General features: G+C 45.8%; 2 protein-coding genes across 13 annotated transcripts in view; one reads left to right on the top strand and one right to left on the bottom strand.

The window, feature by feature from the left end:
• VARS2 (valyl-tRNA synthetase 2, mitochondrial) overlaps positions 1–15681 on the bottom strand; it is a 30942-nt gene extending 15261 nt beyond the window's left edge. Inside the window, exons 1-7 of one of the 9 annotated variants that reach the window (XM_069943842.1) lie at positions 15590–15608; positions 12000–12039; positions 4403–4567; positions 4242–4323; positions 3711–3811; positions 2575–2696; positions 1599–1665 (exon numbers count right to left, since the gene is read on the bottom strand). In XM_069943842.1, coding sequence (XP_069799943.1) covers positions 1599–1665; positions 2575–2696; positions 3711–3811; positions 4242–4323; positions 4403–4567; positions 12000–12026 — 564 coding nt within the window. In that variant the 5' untranslated portion in view covers positions 12027–12039; positions 15590–15608. Of the gene's footprint in view, positions 1–1598; positions 1666–2574; positions 2697–3710; positions 3812–4241; positions 4324–4402; positions 4590–11992; positions 12040–14774; positions 14850–15589 lie in introns of those variants that run through there. The other 8 variants (XM_069943840.1, XM_069943841.1, XM_069943839.1 and 5 more) reach the window with 8 other exon arrangements.
• LOC138766320 (zinc finger protein 664-like) lies at positions 1525–20538 on the top strand. Of its 4 annotated transcripts, none has more exons than XM_069943853.1 (2): positions 1525–1694; positions 16893–20538. In XM_069943853.1, exon 2 carries the CDS (start codon positions 18109–18111, stop codon positions 18847–18849), a length of 741 nt encoding a protein of 246 aa, XP_069799954.1. In that variant the 5' UTR covers positions 1525–1694; positions 16893–18108; the 3' UTR covers positions 18850–20538. The 4 variants fall into 4 exon arrangements, with proteins under 4 accessions (XP_069799954.1, XP_069799952.1, XP_069799955.1 ...); XM_069943851.1 differs by lacking the exon at positions 1525–1694 and adding an exon at positions 15114–15511; XM_069943854.1 differs by lacking the exon at positions 1525–1694 and adding an exon at positions 15849–15880.
• Positions 20539–20893: the final 355 nt, after the last annotated feature.

Raw genomic sequence — 20893 nt, forward strand, 5'->3', positions numbered from 1 at the left:
TGCAGCATGATTATCGAGCCATGTAAGAGACTCTGTAATCTAGCAGATCAGCGCTCGCATACCTTATGCATCGGTATGTTGTTGTGGTAATATTTTTAAAGATCCCACAATCCCCGGGATTTCACCATATTGTCTGTGTGCTTTCCCATTCTTATAAACCCTTTTGGAGGGTAAGGGTTAATCTGGCCAGAAAATATAGTTAGGTAGAAGACAGCACTTGCAGCACTGGGGTCCTGGGTTCAAATCCCACCGAGGACAACATCTGCAAAGAGTTTGTATGTTCTCTCCTTGTTTGCGTGGGTTTCCTCTGGGTACTATAGTTTCCTCCCACACCCAAAAACATACAGATAGGTGAATTTAGATAGTGAGCCCTTGGGGACAGGGAGCAATAATTGACAAAAACTATGTAAAGTGCTGCGGAATCTGTGTGCGCTATACAAATAAAAGCATTATTAGCGGTGCCCGTGGTAGTAGGGAAATCCCAGGCAATGTAGTAGATAAATCCCGGCACTCACAATTAGGTAATGCTCCTTTTATTTAAGTGATTCAAGCAGATACATGAGATAGGATGCGTTTCGGACTATATGATGAAGGCTATAGGCCAAAACGCGTCCTCTCTCATGTACCTGCCTAAATCACTTAAATAAAAGAAGTTACATTAAATAAAGTTACAAATCATCCAATAGGGTTCAGCCTTTAGGATATTGCTATCTATCTATCTATACACACACACATAGGGGGAAATGTATCAAACATGAGGTAGGGCCGTATTACACATTGTTGTGGTAATTTTAAAATTATGGGGGAGATTTATCAAACACGGTGTAAAGTGAAACTGGCCCAGTTGCCCCTAGCAACCAATCAGATTCCACCTTTCATTTTCCAAAGAGTCTGTGAGGAATTAAAAGTGGAATCTGATTGGTTGCTAGGGGCAACTGAGCCAGTTTCACTTTACCTCATGTTTGATAAATCTCCCTCATCATTTTAAAATTACCACAACAATGTGTAGTACGGCCCTTAGCCTGTCTGACATTACATAGGACAGTGTGGTAATGGGAAAGATATTTTATTAGACACCTGCAAAGACGCCTTAAAACATTTAAGACATGACAATAAGAAATGACACAATATGGCGTCACTTATGCTACCTGACTATTTAGCTTATGCAGAGCGATTGGCCTCCATAAGGCCTCTATATGTAAATTGCTCTGTCAGCCTCCAACCTGGGGGTCTCTAGACGTTGCAAGCAAATCTGCTACCGCAATGTAGAGAGTTGTAGTTTTGCAGCAGCTAGAGACCCATTGATTATGATGGTGCCACCACATCTAAAGAATAGCCGCCTAAAGATAATCGGGGGAGATTTATCAAACATGGTGTAAAGTGAAACTGGCTCAGTCGCCCCTAGCAACCAATCAGATTTCACCTTTCATTTTCCAAAGCGTCTGTGAGGAATGAGAGGTGGAATCTGATTGGTTGCTAGGGGCAACTGGGGCAGTTTCACTTTACACCATGTTGGATAAATCTCCCCCTATGTGCACGGTACAAGAGGCTTCTCCTTCCGTACAGAGGACTGTGTGAGGACAGAGCGGGTGCCATACCTGGGTGGCAATCCCTGCATGGTCTGAGCCGGGCACCCACAGCACCTTCTGACCCAGCATCCTCCGCCTGTGAGAAGAGAAGAAATGTCACACATGGTATACAGCAGTCACTTCCATAGGGGGAAGAGCCACAACACAAGATCCCTTATTACAGTAACATTTATGCGTATTAGTTTTTTACTCTTTAGAAATCCTGTAATTTCCTAGAGATTTCTATGTTTCGGGAACAAGTCCAGTATTAAAGGGGCACTCTCATCTTAAGGTGTTGACATTTGGTAATAGTATAAGGAATTACTTTGGCAATATTTTTTCTTTCTTTCAAATGAACTGGTTTTATAAAGTTACAGATTTGTAATTTACTTCTATTTAAAAATCTTGAGTCTTCCAGTACTTATCAGCTGCTGTATGTCCTGCAGGAAGTGGTGTATTCTTTCCATTCTGACACAGTGCTCTCTGCTGCCACCTCTGTCAATGTCAGGAACTGTCCAGAGCAGTAGCAAATCCCCATAGAAAACTTCTCCTGCTCTGGACAGTTCCTGACATGGACAGAGGTGGCAACAGAGAGCACTGTGTCAGACTGGAAAGAATACACCACTTCCTGCAGGACATACAGCAGCTGATAAGTACTGGACATTTTTAAATAGAAGTACATGACAAATCTATATAACTTTCTGACATCAGTTGATTTGAAAGAAAAGAACAAACCACTTGAGTATCCATTTAAGGGAAGCAACAAAACAACAAGATATCAAAACAATCAACACAGCTCTAATACTTCTTACAGCTGAGGGTTTGTAACATTTGGATCCAGTCTCAGAAATCAATGTGGACTGCAGGGTGATAGATTGAGGCATCAGGACAAAACTGCAGCTCACATACAATGGTCAGACATATCAGGACCGTGCTGGATGTAAATGAGGAGGTGGCAAATAATGTAGAACTGGTACACAAAGTTACCTCTCCCCCTCGTACTCACCAACGCACAAGAGAGTCCTCAATGGCTACTGTGAGAGCATGGCCGAGGTGGAGGGAGCCGGTGACATTGGGAGGAGGGATGCAGAGCGAGAACACCTCAGGCCTGGCATGGGGTAGATGACTCTGAGGACAGAAACGGCTCTTATTTTAATATATGTAACATGTTTATTATATACTACCCCTGGGTTTCATAGATGTATATAGTGAAGTTAGAGAGTTAAGTGTACATCATCTTTTTGGTCTCCCTGTTGCTTTGTGCAAAAAAATTTAAAAAAAAAAAATATTTTCCGGTATATAAGGCGACTGGGCGTATAAGACGACCCCTGATTTTAAGCAGATTGTCAGGGGTTCGCCTTATACGCCAGAATATGTTAACCCCTGCCTGGCCGCAGCCCTGCTGTGGTCAGGCAGGGGTTAACTGCAGCTAAATGAAAAAAAAAAAAAAAAAAAAACTTTTAGCTCACCTGGGGCCTGTTCCCGGCATCGGTGCGCCTTCTGTACTGTTCCCGGCGCAGGCAGTGTGACGTACAGTACCTGCGCCGGAGATCGCCGAACCTCTCCCGGGCAGCCGAGCGTCTCATTGGAGAAGCTCGGCTGCCGGGAGAGCTTCAGGAGAATGAGAGAGGATCCGGGAACTTCCGGCGCCTCTCTCATTCTCTGGAAGTTCTCCCGGCAGCCGAGCTTCTCCGATGAGACGCTCGGCTGCCCGGGAGAGGTTCGGCGTTCTCCGTCTCAGGTAGTGTACGTCACACTGCCTGCGCTGGGAACAGTACGGGAGGCGCACTGATGTTAGGAATGGGCCCGAGATGAGTTAAAGGTTTGTTTTTTTTCTAGTGGATTTTTGAGCCCCCCCCCCCACTGTATGGGGCGACCATACCCGGCGTATAAGACGACCCCCGACTTCTATGAATATTTTTCGTCTTATACGCTGGAAAATACGGATATATATATACACACACACATTTTCTATCTCCATGACTGTCAGGGGGAAGGTATTTCTTATTGTGATGTCAGTGCTGGTAGCCAGTCAGATGTCCACTACAGGGAGGGGGTCTTTACCTTAGTGGAATCCATACTTCTCCTATGTCCCTATATGTCCTAGTGACACCAATCCTACTCCTTACTCTACATCTTCACCTGGTACTCCGGCTTGAAGAATCCTTGCTTCACCCACCAGGCGTACCACGCCGCCTCCACATATCGCGGACTGTAGGCTGCAGGCAGGGGATTACTGGTATCTAGAAAAGAAAAGCAATGCACTGATCAGGGAAAGGCAGGGCTGTGTGCAGAGCTGGCACCGGTGCCCACATGGTACCATCCATGGCCATATAGCATGACAGCTGGTGCGCCATTCATTCTCTACAGGGCTTCCATACATGGCTGAGCTCACTCAGGGAGCAACAGAACCCTACACATATAATCACTTAGAGTCTGGACCCTCCAAAATGTGCTTGGTACCCCCTATCCTATAGACAGGGGATAACTTTTTGAGTTGCCCTCAGAAACACATCTCACTACAGTCTTTTCTTATTCCCATGGAGTTGTGATGCTGCCTCTGCTGGCAGCACCCGGTACAATTAGTAACATCTCGCTGATATCACTAGTTCTACTGTATAGAAGGTTCCAGAGGGACGGGATCGGGGAGGGGAAACGGCAGAGTCGTCCTACCTTTCTTTTCTCCTGGCGCTGTACGACCTTCATACTCAATGGTCTCTTTGTCTTGCCAGCGCCGGCCATTACATGGTGACACCTGGAGGAGGAGACCTCAGGAGCATTAATGGATGTGATATTATATACATATAAAATAATAATAATAAGGGACTATATACCGTCTCCTGGGCGGAGCCCTCCTCCAGCTGACTCCGCTGCCGCCGTCGCCTCTCATCCCTCTTGGTCCGCTCTGTGATGGTGGTGGTGCCTCTGCAGGGTGCTCTCACAATGATCCTGCGGCTGGCGCGGTGTAAGAGGCGGAGCATTGTGGAGGGGGAGGAGCCCTGGGACACAAAGAATTTACTACTGTGAAAAAATGTGGAAAATCAGAAATTCAAAGTGAATTTAGTTGTCAATTTCAGTTTTCCATTCCCACAAACATCAACTGGAAATGAGAAACCACCGATCCCGACTTCTCTACCTAAGCTTTCCTGGTAGACATGAAACCCGCTCAAAGCATTATGGGTAATTCTGGGCACTACAAGGCAGAACTCACAGAACATCCTGTGTGAGCGTCTCCAGAGAATATGTGGGAGGGATGGAAAAAGAAAAGTGATTCACATGTGTACAATGCCAATACAGTGGTAACTTGGTTTAAGAGCGTTTTGCAAGAAGAGCTCAGAGTTTTTTAAAATTGTGACTTGGTGTAAGAGCATTGCTTTGGTTTAAGAGCTCCCTGGACTGGGTGGGAGCGTGAGTGGGGGAGGGGCATGGCCTGCATAGCGGGGTCTACAGCACTGTACTATGACCCAGGAAGTCTCCCTCACCTTCCACATCATAGCAGATCCACTTCAGGCTGGGGCTTGCATCAGGGGACAGGACTGTGGAGGTAATCTCTCCATAGCTGTAACCCCTCTCTCCCCGGACAGAGAGTGCTGCATGTATGTGCCCACATCTCTCCTGCTCATTCCTTCCTGCTCCCTGCAGTCTCTGTCCGCACTTGTGTTTCCCATCCTCTCCATTACTGTACAGTAACTTATAATATCACATATTCTGCTGTTTCTGAATCTTTGTTTCATCTGTTTTACCTGTTACTCAGAATAATAAATCATTATTTTTGGGGTGAGGAACCAATTGTCTGCATTTCTATGATTTCTTATAGGAAAATTTGCTTTGGTTTAAGAGTGGATTTGGATTACAAGCGCGGTCCCGGAACCAATTATGCTCCTAATCCAAGGCACCACTGTATTTGGGCAAAGGGTGGCAGTATTATGTGGGTGCATGGGGGTCTTGTATGCACGCTGTATACTATGTAGGCAAAGAATGACGGTAATATTTGGATATTGTATATAGGTTAGGCACATTTTTATTTTTTTTAATCATATTGGGGTATAATGTAGGTGCAGTAAGGGGGTATTCACACAGTCTCTGCATGGGCAATGTGCTATGGACTGGAATTCGAAACTCCTGGCATCATCGATTATTGTGATGCTGAGGACTCCAATAGCTCTGTAACAGTACAGTAGCGCAAAGATTTAAAAAAGTGTCTGAGCTCCCAGTATCATAATGAACGACTATCCCGGGCTCTGTACGGTAGCACATCGCCCATATTTATGGGTCGTGCATGGAACATGTGAATGCCCCCTTTGGGAGTGTTACTTAGGAACTATATTGTGGGATTATGAGGGAACAGTTAGGGTGTATTAGTAAGAAACTATATTGTGGGTACAGTTAGGAAATATGATTTGGAAACAGCCTGGCAATCTTATGTGGATACAGCATACCTCCCAACTTTTGCTGGGAAGAAAAAGGGACATTCACACTCTATGTGCCATGCCCCTATAGCACGCCCTTGTAGCCACGCCCCCACATAGTATATCCCCACCTAGTATAGCCCCCCACAGAGTATAGCCCCAACTTGGTATAACCCCCATGTATTATAGCCCCCACATAATATATCCCCCTTTTATCCCCCACATAGTATAGCCCCCCCGTGTAGCCCCCCACAGAGTATAGCCCCCCTGTGTAGCCCCAACTTGGTATAACCCCATTATAGTCCCTCCTTTGTAGCCCCCACATAATATAGCCCCCTTTTATCCCCCACCTAGTATAGCCCCCCTGTGTAGCCCCCCACAGAGTATAGCCCCAACTTGGTATAACCATCATTTATTATAGCCCCCCTTTGTAGCCCCCACATAGTATAGCCCCCCTGTGTAGCCCCAACTTGGTATAAACCCATTATAGTCCCTCCTTTGTAGCCCCCACATAATATAGCCCCCCTTTTATCCCCCACATAGAATAGCCCCCCTTTTTATCCCCCTCATAGAATAGCCCCACTTTTTATCCCCCTCATAGAATAGCCCCACTTTTTATCCCCCTCATAGAATAGCCCCACTTTTTATCTCCCACATAGGTTACCCCCCCCCCTTTTTATCCCCCACTTAGTATGGCCCCCCTTTGTTGCTGCCCCCCCATGTAGCCCCAACATTGTATTTGCTCCCCTCCCTCTTAGTGTAGTTCTTTCTATGCGTAAAAGAAAAAACCCTCAGAAGGATACTCACCTCGCTCCCCCATAGTCTCCTCCTGAAGCTGCTGTTTGCAAGTACAGACGTCTGGTGCAGGCTTCCTTTTCCAGCCTCGCAGCGCCTGCACTCTTCTCTCCTTCTTGGCTCCGGACATGACATCACATCTGGGCCAAGCAGGAGAGGAGTGCGGGCGCCGCAGGGCTGGAACAGAAAGCCTTCACCAGCCGCCCTTCAGTGTCCGGGGCAGCCAGTAGGTGTCACTGTGAGCGCTCATTAGGTGCACTCACAGTAAAAGGCCCCCAGTCAGCATCTGGCAGCCGCAGCTACTAGTGCGAACGCAGGGGCTGGGGTGTTGGGGGGACAGTGGGACACATGGGGGACGGCAGGACATCACCCCAAAACTGGGACTGTTCCGCCGGATCCGGGACGGTTGGGAGGTACTACAGTTAGACTGCATTTTTAAGAAACCATATTTTAATATTATGTTGGTTGTTAAAGATTATCCAGAGAAATGTCATAGTTCTGCATGTTCCTCTCCCTGAATAGACACAAATAAAGATGGAGGAAGAATTTGTGTTTTCCTGGATATGCCCCATGCCGTCAAGGGTTCAGTGCACAAGCCCTATGATAACTATGAGGGCCTGTGCACGAAACAAGGTATGTACCCAGCCATCAGCTGCGGCTGCACACCGCTCGGCGCAGGTCAGAGGGTCGCTGCCTTGATGCCATCCCATGTGTTCTCTAGTTTGAAATAGAACGGGTCCAAAGACGAGCTACAAAAATGGTGGAGGGTGTGAGGCATAAACCATATCAGGAAAGACTTAAGGATCTGAATCTGTATAGTCTGGAGGAAAGAAGGGAAATGGGGGACATGATGGAAACCTTTATATATATATGTTACAGGACTAAATAAGGTTCAGGAGGGAAGTGTTTTTAGTAAAAAACTGAGCTCAAGAACAAGAGGACACAGTGAGAGGTTAGTTGGGGGAAAGATCAGAAGCAGCGTGAGAAAATATTATTTTACTGAAAGAGTAGTAGATACCTGGAACAAACTTCCAGCAGAGGTGGTTGGTAAATCTACAATAACAGAATTTAAACACGCCTGGGATAAACATATATCTATCCTAAGATAGTTAGAAAGAAAATACTAAAAGGGCAGACTAGATGGACCCAGTGGTCTTTTTCTGCCGACAATCTTCTATGTTTCTGTTTGGTGTAGAGGCACAGCTGATGTGGTGGTGATGGGAGATATGAGGTTGCTAAGGCAACCATCCCAGCCCTGGTCAGTTCTGTGCACAGGCTCTATTAATTAGAATAGGGCTCATGCACGGACCTGGCCAGGCATAGAACCCTGTAAGACCTGTCAGCTGTGGTGCTGGGCTCTGTCATTGTTTTTTTTTTTTTATATAAATCTTTATTTATTTATCTTCATACATAATAACATAAATATAAATATACCCAATACTTCCCCTACCTCCCCAGATACCCCTCCCTCCCCTCCCCCCGAGCAAATGCCATTACAGTACATAAATTAAGTATTACACTCAACATAAACAATTTCATCCATATCTCTTTTCTGTTGCCTAGTTGACTGGGTCTATCTATTTACCTTCTCTTCCTTTTTCATAACTTCCATATAACCTGCATGCTTCTCTCCAGCTTGCCACACTCGGGATATTGGGGGAAATCCAATTTTTAACCACTTGCAATCTTGCTATAAAAAGTAATTTATTTAATCGTATTCTATCTTTCTTCTTTTTTACTTGGGAATCCTCTCCTAACAGCACTAGACCTGGTGTAAAGGGCACCTCAAATTTGACTTCTTTTACTATTTCCTCTATCACTGCACTCCAATACTCTCTTATTTTTGGACAATCCCACACTAAGTGCATCCAGTCTCCCGGGCCTCCCTCACATCTTACACATTTCGGGGAACCTCTCTTTTTTATTTTAGCTAAGAAAGAGGGGGTATAATACAGTCTATTTACAATATTGAACTGTACCATTTGGTGGTTACTATTTACAGAGACAAACTTAATATTTTGCGTAATTCTGTGCCATTCTTCCTCCGAGAATTTCCCCAGTTCACTTTCCCATTTATTCCGGCTTTTTATTGGCATATCTTTATATACATAATCTCTCATTTTAGAGTAAATTCTTGATAGCCCCTTTTTCTTATTTTCCATTCCCAATAAATTTAATACTTCAGGAGATTCTTGCACCAAGAATAGACCCTTCTCTTTTGATGACATATATGCGTGTTGTAATCTCCCATACTCTAGCCAACTTGTGCCTTTTAAGCTATATTCTCTTTGCAGCTCTGGCCAGGTTCGGAGATTTCCACCTACGAAGGCATCTTGTATTCTTTTTATACCCCCCTTTCTTAGTTCTTGCACATCCTTAATTTATAAACTTCTTCTAAATTAGGATTATCCCACAACAGAGTTTTATTTAGTGACCCCGTTAATCTAAATATCTTCTTCAAGGATCTCCAACATTTAGTCCACAATCGGACTGTGGGGAAACAGTCCCATACTTTATTCTCTAACTGGCCTGACTCCAAACCCTCAATTATATCACTCCCCTCTCCTTTTACACTCTAACACCCACTGTAGGAATGGGACGTTCTCTCCCTCCCCCCATACAAGCAATTGGGCAGAATAAAAGTACAATTTGAGGTCTGGTACCCCAAATCCCCCATCATTCCGCGAGATACAAAAGTTTCTAAGGCGAATTCGTACTCTTTTCCTTCCCCAGATTAGTCTATTCAATAACTGTTCCATCTTCTTAAAAGAAACATCATCAATCCAAACTGGGGAGGAATTAAAAAGGTATAGTAATTTGGGTAATACTACCGATTTTATTAGCATTATTCTATCAGCTTTAGACCTGATCAATTTGGTCCATATTGCAACCTTCTCTTTTAGGGATTTCATTACTGGGACTATGTTATTATCCCCAAACTTTCCCACCTCCCCTGTCACATGTACCCCCAAATATCTGAAACCCTCCCCTTTCTTCAAGATTTTGATTTTCAGGTGTTGAGGGCCCGGGTGATCTAACCATGGTCCTGAGAGTGGCATTAACGTAGATTTTCCCCAATTAATTTTGAGGCCCGCAAAGCTTCCGTAATTTATCATCATATCAATTAATTTATCTATAGATTTTTCCGGGTTTTCTACGAATAACAGCATATCGTCAGCAAAAAGACTTATTTTATCCTCCTTACCCTTAACTCCAAATCCCCTTATCTCTTGGTCTTCCCGTATCATAGCAGCCAGGGGCTCCATTGCCAAAATAAATAATATCGGTGACAATGGACACCCCTGTCTAGTCCCCCTTTCTAGAGTAAATCTCCCTGATATAAGTCCGTTTACTAATACCACTTCCTGCGGGTCCGTATACAACAATTGGACCATCTCTATATATTTTTCACCCAGGCCCATTTTCCTAAGTACCCCCCAAAGGAACTCCCACTCTACCCTGTCAAAGGCCTTCTCGGCATCAAGGGACAGGATAGAGTGGGAGCCTCCACTAGTACCAACCTGCATGTTGTGGAATAACCTGCCAATACTCTCTTTTATCTGACAACCGGGGACAAATCCCTTCTGATCGGGGTGCACCAGGTCTTTTAAAACCCCTTTTAATCTATTGGCCAATACCCCTGCAAATAGTTTAATATCTACATTCAGCAGGGATATTGGCCGATAGGAATCTACTTTATTTACATCTTTCCCTTCTTTATGTATAACTACAATTCTGGCTTCCCTCATAGACTCCGGTAGCCTTCCTTCTTCTAAAGATGACATCACCACCCTATGCAAGGCCGGGACTAACTGTTCTCCATACCTCCTATATGCTTCGTATGGAAGCCCATCCCCACCTGGGGAGGAGTTTCCACAAGTCTGCCTCAATACACTTCTAAACTACTCTACTGAAAGGGGGGCCCCCAATAATTCCCTCTTTTCTTCTGATAATACTGGAAGGTTTACCTTGTCCAAAATACTTGTATTTCCTCCTGTGTTTTAACACTTTCTGACCTATATAACTTATTATAGTATCCCAGGAAGCAGGCCAATATCCCCTCTTGGGTCCTAACTTCTGTTCCTCCCTCCTTAATCATAGAAATCTGACTTTTTTCTTTTTGATTTCTAATTATATCCATTATCTGCCTATTTGGCTTCCCACTGTCTAGATGCAACTTCTTACCCAGGAAAAATAAACTATTTTTTGCCCTTCTTTCTAACATATCTGCATATTCCTTTTGGGCCCTTTCCCATTGCACTTTCGTCTCTTCTCCTGGAGTTGCCACATACTTCGCTTCTAGTTCTTCTACTTTCCCTGCTAATTCTTTTTCCTCTTTTTTAAACTCATATCTCTTTTTGTTTATAGCTTTCTTTAGTATGCCCCTCAGGAAAGCTTTTATTGTATCCCACACTATCCCATCTCTAGCTGATCCCCAATTACAGTCTATCATCTCCTGGAGCTGTTTCCCTATACTTTCCTCATTTCCCATGATCTGGAACCAATATGGATTGACCCGCCATGGCATTACTCCACTCTCTTCCCCTGTACTAATCTCCAAATATATTGGGACATGGTCTGAAATTGACCTTGTCATATATTTAACTTTCTTTACCATTCTCATGGCTTGTTGGTTACCGAGCACCATGTCTATTCGCGACATCACATTACATGATTTATTTACACAGGAAAAGATGGTTGAATTTGGATTTCTCTCTCTCCAGATATCGTATAAGCCACTTTCTCTACAAAACTTGGCTAACGGCGTAACCTTTCTCCCTCCCTTGATTTCCCTCTCCCTTCTTCTATCTCTCTCTTCATCCATTACTGAGTTGAAGTCTCCCACTATAAACACTGGGCACTCTTTACTTTTAACAAAATCATAAATCTTATGGAGGACTCGGAATGAAAACGGAGGGGCTATGTACAGAAACACCAACACACATACTACCCTCTCTAATCTACCATATAACATAATGTATTCCCCTGCCCTATCTATTTTGACATCAATTAATTCCCAATTAATTTTCCTATGAATTAACACTGTGACTCCCCTAGCATAATTAGAAAAAAACGTATTGTATTTTTGAACTCCCCATCCCTTCTCTACCCAGTGTTTTGTGTCCTCAGTAAGATGTGTTTCTAAGAGGCAAATAATTGCCGGTAAATAATTTTTACAAACAGAAAATATAGCGTGTCTTTTAACTTTACTACTCATACCCCTTACGTTCCATGCAACCAACTTTGTCGTCATTCCGAGTCCTCACCTAAAACAGACATGAGAAGGAACAAAAATAAACAAGGCAGAAAATAGCAATACAACAGACCCGCCTACATACCAATAGTTTACCCTTACCCATTTGCTCAGGAGTCCCTCCCCCCCCTCTCCCCCCTCTCCCCCCTCTCCCCCTGCCCTCCCCCTCCTCCCAACCCACTATCTTTATCCTCAGATATTAATAGCAGGCCCTAAACTTGAGTTCACCCCACCGAGTGCATCTATCCCGTAATTAATATAGCATAGCAATAGTCAACAGCCCAACCGCCCCAATGTCCCCTTTTCATTTAAGTCCTTTGGCATCCATCCAACTAGAAAGCTCTTCGGGAGACTGAAAGAACCAAGACTTTTCTTTTATCACTCTCAGTTTAGCAGGGTACAACATTGCATACTGTATGCCATTTGCTCTCAGTCTTTTTTTTCCAGTCACAAACCGTGCTCTAGCCCTTTGCGTTTCTACTGAAAAGTCTGAGTAAATAGAAATTTTGTTGTTATTATAGCTCATCTCTCCAGTCTCCCTTGCTTTTCTTACTATGGCATCCTTGTCTTTGGATGTTACCAATCTAACAATTAAGGGGCGCGGGAAATTTCCTACTGTCGCCCCTCTGAGCGGTATTCTGTGTGCCCTCTCAACAGCTGGAGAGTGAGACAGTGTTCCAGGGAATTGGTTTTTAAGCCATGTTTCTATGAAGTCAGTAGGGTCACTTTTTTCCTCTCCTTCAGGAATTCCTATAACTCTAAGGTTATTCCTTCTGGATCTATTCTCCATATCGATCATCTTTTCTTTTAGTGTATTATTGTTCTTTTGTAATTCCTCCACTTCTTTCTTAATTTTGATCAGGTCATCCTCTACTCCACTTACACGTATTTCCGTCTCACCACATCGATCTCTTACTTTCGAAATTTCATCTCTGATTAGAGAGATTTCACTACTCATACTTCCAATTTGGCTTGTGAGACTCTCAAGCGAGGAGTTACATTTAGTTACTTCTGATAATATTTTACCCAAGGTATCAGACTCCATTTGCACAGATCCTTCTTGAGTCTTATCCAACTCCTCTATATTACATCCTTTTTCATTTTTACCCCCTCGTCCTTTCCCAACAGGATGATTTGGAGACAAAAATTTTTCCATTTTGTTAGTGGATTTAGTGTCTTTCCCACTCATACCTGGGCTCTTTACCATTTTAGGCCCCCTTCACACGTCCGGAAAAACCATCCGGATTTCCTATCAGGAAATCCGGACGGATTTCCGGACCCATAGACTTTAATTGGTCACGGACACCCTTCCGGATTTTTCCGGAAGGGTGTCCGTTCCGGAAAATAGATCCGGAAAAAATAGGACATGTCCTATTTTTGTCCGGAATTCCGGCCCGGACGCCCCCATAGAGGTCTATGGGAGCGCCGGAATCACGGGCACTTTCCTGATGTACGTCAGGAAAGTGCCCGGGATTCCGGATTGTTTGACAGCCACCGTCGCCCCCCCGAACCTCAGCCCAGCACCTCTGCCCTCGCTGCCCGCTGATCACTGCACCGCGCACCCCGCCCCCCCGCCGGCGGACCTCACCACTGTTCCACTGTTCTTCCCCGCCGATCACTCCGCCGTGCCGCCATCCCCCCTCCCCGGAACTCATCAATCTTCTGCCGCCGGCACCCCTGCACATCCGCTCCGCAGTGCCGGCCGAACCCCCCCCCCCCCCGGACCTCAGCCCAGCACCGCTTCCCGACGCAATCACCGCACCACGATGCCATCACCCCGCCGTGCCGCCATCCCCCCGGACCTCATCAATCTTCTGCCGCCGGCACCCCCGCATGTCCGCCCAGCAGCGCCGGCCAATACACCCCCCGCAACACCCCCCGCAGCACCCCCCGGACCGTGCAAACCACCCCACCACCACCCCCCATCCGGACCTTCAGTAACTCACCTCATGCTACTGCTGGGAACCAGGACAGGTGAGATTACAACCCCCCCCCCCCCCAGGACTAAAACTCCCACCATGTCCTGCTGACAGGTCATGATGGGAGTTGTACTTCTGTACTGTGGCCATCCAGGTTGCAGAAGTACAACTCCCATCATGCCCTTCCTACAGGTCATAATGGGAGTTGTACTTATGCAGCCTGTGGCCATCCAGGTTGCAGAAGTACAAATCCCATCATGCCCTGCAACCTGGGTGGCCACAGACTGCAGAAGTACAACTCCCATCATGACATGTCAGCCGGGCATGATGGGAGTTGTAGTTCTGCAAGCTGTGACCATCCAGTTTGTAGAACTACATCTCCCATCATGTCCTATTCTTTTCTTCTGATCAGGAAATCCTGAAGGTTTTTCCTGATGGTTTCCTGAAGGTTAAAACGGATTACTGTCAGGAAATCCTGATACTTTACTGATACTTTCCTGATGACATTTGAGGCGTCCTGATCAGGATTTCCTGACAGTAAAAACTGACACGGACGTGTGAATGGGGCCTTAGAGGAAGACATGTTCATTGCAGACCCTATTTACACTCACAGTCTTTAGACCCAGGAGAATATACTCCAATAGCTGATTGATATAACAGTCTCACAATCAGCAAATCTCTCCGCAGTTTATTCATCCACTCGGACAGCACAATTAGATAGGCAACTATATTATCATCCAACTACGGCACAGGTTAGTATGAGGCAATCTTTCACTTGTTAGTACAGCAACGTTATTGATAGTTTTAGAGAAACTTTGTTATGTCATACTCATCTGAGTCCGCTGCAGTGGAATTTCCTTCTCAGATTCTCTCTCCTCCACTCCCCGTGAGCCCTCTCACAGCCACACGAGGTGTAGATAGCTTGTTCCAGGAACTGCTGGTGCCACAGGGTACTGACCAACAAACAGGCCGGCTCTCTCACTGCCGCTCTTACGTCTCTGCACGCTGCCTCCACTCTCCTCAGCCCTCTCACAACTTCTCAGGAGGGGGAGGGAAGCCTGCAGTAACCCTTCTGCTGCTGCTTCTCTGGATCCTCCGGCTCTCTCACAGCCGAGCTCTCTTTGCTGTACACCACCTCCTCCTCCCTCCTCACTGCTTCGTGGGAGAGTCCGCAGCTACAATCTTTTGCCTCTTTACTCGATACTAGCCGGTGTCAGCCTGGGGCAGCTCTCTCACCACTGCTCCCAGCCTCCTCGGCTTTCTGACCAAGGGTCCAAGGTACGCGGCAGACACCAATCAATACAGTACACTTCCCAGATGACATGCCCCACGCCAGCTTCACTCCTTAGGGCATGTCAGGCTGTAGAGCTGATACTACCATGCACTCGGCAGACAGAGGAGCGCACGTCCTAGCTCCTCCTCTTCCTCATTTCCTGATATCTCTGTCATTGTTTTACTGCAGGAAGACTGACGTTTTTCTGGATAATTCCTTTAAGGACCTGTATGGTGGCATTATATGGGAACACTTACTATTACTTAGGAGTTGTTTGGTGTTCTGTGGATACAGTGAGTACTATTACTTTCCTCTTTGCCCTGTCTATCCCGGTGGTAGAGCTCACACCCCGCTCCTCTCCTCACACTGACCTTGCTTCTCTCTCCCCGGCATGCATGCACCCGGTCTCAGCCGCACGGCTCCATTGACAGCCCGGAAGTACACTCATGCATTCCAGCTCAGAATCCACCAATCAGGACACTTACAGCTCATTCTGAAACCGAGGCTTGGCTTAGCATCGCAGTTACCCTTGACCAATCAAAGAAAAGTAACGGGAGAAGTGGGGCGGGGTATCATTTGTGGGCGTGGCTTCTCTGACAGCGCATGATTTCATGGTAGTTTTTTTTCCCTCGCAAAACCACAGTTCCCGTGATCCTTTGCCAGTAAGTGATGCTGTGTATTGTACTGCGGAGTGATGCTGGGTGGATGGACACCACGGAGAGAGGTCTGTACTGTGTGCCGGGCTGGGGCAAGTGATGACCGGGAGAGGGTGAAGCCTGCTGGGGGTTAGGAACAAGCTGCAGTGTAATAACTGATCCGGGCTGCAGTGTAATCACAGGTCTGCTGGGGGGCTGCGGGGTAATAACTGATCTGGGCTGCAGTGTAATCACAGGTCTGCTGGGGGGCTGCGGGGTAATAACTGATCTGGGCTGCAGTGTAATCACAGGTCTGCTGGGGGGCTGCGGGGTAATAACTGATCCGGGCTGCAGTGTAATCACAGGTCTGCTGAGGGGCTGCGGGGTAATAACTGATGTGGGCTGCAGTGTAATCACAGGTCAGCCAAGGGGCAGCAGTATAATAACGGGTCAGCGGGGTAATAACGGGTCAGCCAAAGAGGCTGCCGGGTAATAACGGGTCAGCCAAAGGGGCTGCCGGGTAATAACGGGTCAGCCAAAGGGGCTGCCGGGTAATAACGGGTCAGCCAAAGGGGCTGCCGGGTAATAACGGGTCAGCCAAAGGGGCTGCCGGGTAATAATGGGTCAGCCAAAGGGGCTGCCGGGTAATAACGGGTCAGCCAAAGGGGCTGCCGGGTTATAACGGGTCAGCCAAAGGGGCTGCCGGGTAATAACGGGTCAGCCAAAGGGGCTGCCGGGTAATAACGGGTCAGCCAAAGGGGCTGCCGGGTAATAACGGGTCAGCCAAAGGGGCTGCCGGGTAATAACGGGTCAGCCAAAGGGGCTGCCGGGTAATAACGGGTCAGCCAAAGGGGCTGCCGGGTAATAACGGGTCAGCCAAAGGGGCTTTCCTCAGTGGTGCATTACCTTCATTAGTGCAGAGACAGCCCATGGAGAGGTGCAGCACTGTACCTGGGAGCAGACATGACTTCCCTGAGTCCTGGACAAATCTTTTAAGACTGAGAATTAATCTTTTGATTTCTACTTTTTTCTTCTTAAGGTGTGAACCCCAACAAGTGACATCTGTGGGCATCAGCAGCACAGCCTGGAACCGCCTCCTACCTCCATCATTGGACATATAAGGGCTGTGTGTCCAGGATGGAAGACATTCTGTAGACTCGGGAAAGCAGCTAGATTTCACCAGCGGAAGAACCACCGTAGATGTCAAGCATCAAAGAAGCTATACCCCAGGAGAAGATCCAACAAAGACATCAACCATCCAAAAAGCTAGACCCCTGGAGGAGAACCACCATACACATTAACTATCAAATAAAGCTAGACCCCTGCCCTGGAGGAGAACCTTCATAGACATCTACCATCCAAGAAGCTAAACCCGTGGAGGAGAATGAACATAGACATCTACCATCCAAGAAGCTAAACCCTTAGAGGAGACCGAACATAGACATCTACCATCTAAGAAGCTAAACCCCTAGAGGAGAACGAACATAGACATCTACCATCTAAGAAGCTAAACCCCTAGAGGAGAACGAACATAGACATCTACCATCTAAGAAGCTAATCCCCTGGAGGAGAATGAACATAGACATCTACCATCTAAGAAGCTAATCCCCTAGAGGAGTACGAACATAGACATCTACCATCTAAGAAGCTAATCCCCTGGAGGAGAATGAACATAGACATCTACCATCTAAGAAGCTAATCCCCTGGAGGAGAACGAACATAGACATTTACCATCTAAGAAGCTAATCCCCTGAAGGAGAACGAACATAGGCACCTACCATCTAAGAAGCTAGACTTCAGGAGAATAATCAACATAGACATCGACCATTCAAGAAGCTAGGCACCACGAGAATAACTACCATAGAACTCAACCATCCAAGAAGCTAGGCACCACGAGAATAACTACCATAGAACTCAACCATCCAAGAAGCTAGGCACCACGAGAATAACTACCATAGAACTCAACCATCCAAGAAGCTAGGCACCACGAGAATAACTACCATAGATCTCAACCATCCAAGAAGGTAGGCACCACAAGAATAACCACCTTAGGCATCAACCATCCACAAAGCAATACCCAAGAAGAACCACTATAGACATCAACCATCCAAGAAGCTAGACGCCAGGAGAATAACCACCATATAGAATAACTATCGACAAAGCAAGACCCTAGGAGAAGAACCACTATAGAGGCCAGACCCCAGGAGAACATTCAGATTTGGCCTACAGTAGAGCCTTGTGCGGTCATAGATAATATGGAGCTAAAGGAGGAGATAAAGATGGAAGAAAATCAGGACCAGGACAGTAAGAAGGTCGAGCATTGTGAACAACTAGTGGACATCACTGATTGCTCCGAGCTGGAGAATGACAGCAGTGATGAGTCCTTGGAAGGTGTGGCTGATCCTTCTGAGTATTTTGAGGACGGTAATGGAGAGATTCACTATGTTTGCTCCTTGTGTGGGAAGAACTTCAAGTTCATCGGCCATTTTAATAGACACAAGAAAAACCACTCCGGCCAGAATCTCTTCTCATGTCCTGAATGTTATAAGACGTTTCGCGACCAGAGCGAGCTGAAGATCCACCAGAGAGTCCACACTGGGGAGAAGCCCTATAAGTGTCCTGAGTGCGACAAGACCTTCGCCAACCAATCCCACCTGGCATCACATACGAGAAGCCACACGGGGGTAAAGCCCTACCTGTGTCCCGTCTGTTCGCGCAGTTTTACTTACCTGTCCAGTTTAAAGCGGCATCAGCAGACGCACACCGGGGACAGGCCTCACAAGTGCACTGAGTGCCCCAAAGCTTTCGGTCGAAGAACCCACCTAGTGCGGCACCTGAGGATACACACGGGCGAGAAACCATATAAATGTGACAAGTGCAGCAAAACATTCAATAGGAAGTTTGCTCTGGATTCCCATATTAGACTTCATACGAAGAAGAGACCCCAAGCGGACCCCGAGTCCTCTGGTACCACAGATGATTCAGACGATTGGTGAACATGTCCCGCCACGAAGATCAGTCAATAAAGAGTAGAGCCCCCTTGAGACATCTATCAAAACTTGTATGGCCACCATTACCTGGGACCCCACCTAAATTTACTATGTAAAGCAATGAGAAGTTTTGGCAGAAGCTTGACAGCACATCGCCTAGGGACATCCTGCCTAGAAACCAGTCTTTCCAATGGGGTTGCCAGGCAGCCAGTCCATAGCAACCAGTCCATCTCAGATTTCTGAATTCTTATTGAACTGAAAGCAGAGAAAGGACAAAGATAACAAGGGGGACGGGTAGTGTCCTCTCAATCCAGTGATCAGCAGGCGGTCCTAAGAAACTTTATTACCTGTAACTAGTACTGACTTAATAAAAGTAGAAGTAATTTAAAAGGATTGTATATGATTAGAAAACATGGCTTCTTACTTGAAGAAACAGCTGTCGTTGGGCCATGTCTTGTTTAACAGTCCGGCTCGTATGACTTGCAGTACCGCACACAACCTGTAGACAGGTGTGGTGCTGTTTTTGGAAGAGAGCAGCCATGTTTTTTCTTTAATCCTATAAATCCTTTAAAATCAAAGGTTCACATGTAGGTGTCCTGTAAAAAATAATATTTAGGGGGAGATGCAGCCCCCCTCAGCCCAGAAAGCAGCACAGATTCCCACCTGAGACCTCAACATATTTGCCATGAACTGGAAAAAAAAAAATGGGTGGGGTTTATGTAAACATCCCCCAGAGGTGGGCGTCTACTACTGCTCATGCTGGGATTGTCACCATGGTGACAGACTACAAACTATCCCTGTGTAGTCTGATTGTGCAGTCTGCCTCAATCTTCCTGCATTAAATATAGGTTTGCAAAAAGTAAGGGGAAGATGGAAGAGAGTGACTACACAGGGTGTTTTTTATAGTCTGTAACTATGGAGACACATAGGTCTGCATAGCTGCTCTATAAACAACGGTGTCATTTTAAATGTAATTTAAAGTATTTTAAATGCATTGAAGCAATAAAAAAATGGTTGCAATGTGTATATAGCTGGAGTGACGAGTGCTCCTGGAGGCCATATTGTCACCCAGATAACTAAAAACAATCATGGACTATTTACTGTAAACATTTTTTTTTATTATTATTATTTAAAGGGGAAATGTCAATAATATGAATGTGTCTTTATGATAAAAAAAAGCTGTATTTATTCACGGGGGAACTTTAAAGGGATGCTTCAGGTGACAGATGTAGCTAACCCAAAGGTAGGGAACCTTGGCCCTCCAGCCATAGCAAAACTACAAAAACTACAGCCAAAGCTGTCCCATCCTTCTATGGATACGAGATAACGCCTTTAAATGTGTGCTCTAATTGGTTGCTGGGAGACAGTTTCGATAATTCTCATGACAGTCATGCTTAGTAGGGGGCGGAGCATGACAAGGGATTCTCTTATTTGAAGCTCCGCCCCTCCCTGACGCAACGAATACACAATATACTGTATTAGATATACCTGGACTATTCCTTTAATTTATTCTCCTCCTTCGTACACAGATGATAGTATTATATAACATTATAATGCATGGCCGTGGTGGTGTTCTCTGTGGTCGGAGTTTTAACCGTTGGTGCTACCGCCATTCCGTTTACCGTCAAGTTGTCATTGTGTTAATAAAGTTTATTGTTGTTTCTGTCCTACACTCAGTATTAAAGTTACTCTGTTCTCAGAGTCGTTGTCTTTTGTTGTAGCGCAGTAACCATACTAATCTGTCTATAGGTCTATAGGTGTCTTGTTGCCCATAGCAACCAATTACATTGCAGCTTTCACTTTTTAACAGTATATAAAATGAAAGCTGTGCTGTGATCGGTTGCTTTAAAACAAATCTTCATATGGACAAATGAGTTTGTTGACCATAGCAACCGATCACAGAGTAGCTTTCACTTTTCGGCAGTATGTAAAATGAAAGCTGTGCTGTGATTGGTTGCTATTGGCAACAAAACTTCATGTAGACTTATATAGATTGGTTGCTATGAGCAACAACCCAATTTGTCTATATGCAGTTTTCTTACGGCCCATA

Source organism: Dendropsophus ebraccatus, chromosome 10 (genome assembly GCF_027789765.1).
Source record: "Dendropsophus ebraccatus isolate aDenEbr1 chromosome 10, aDenEbr1.pat, whole genome shotgun sequence".
NCBI classification, from domain to species: Eukaryota; Metazoa; Chordata; class Amphibia; order Anura; family Hylidae; genus Dendropsophus; species Dendropsophus ebraccatus.

Excerpts from the sequence above, each read along its gene's own strand:
- LOC138766320 (XM_069943853.1), top strand. The coding sequence starts at position 18,109 with ATGGAGCTAAAGGAGGAGATAAAGATGGAAGAAAATCAGGACCAGGAC.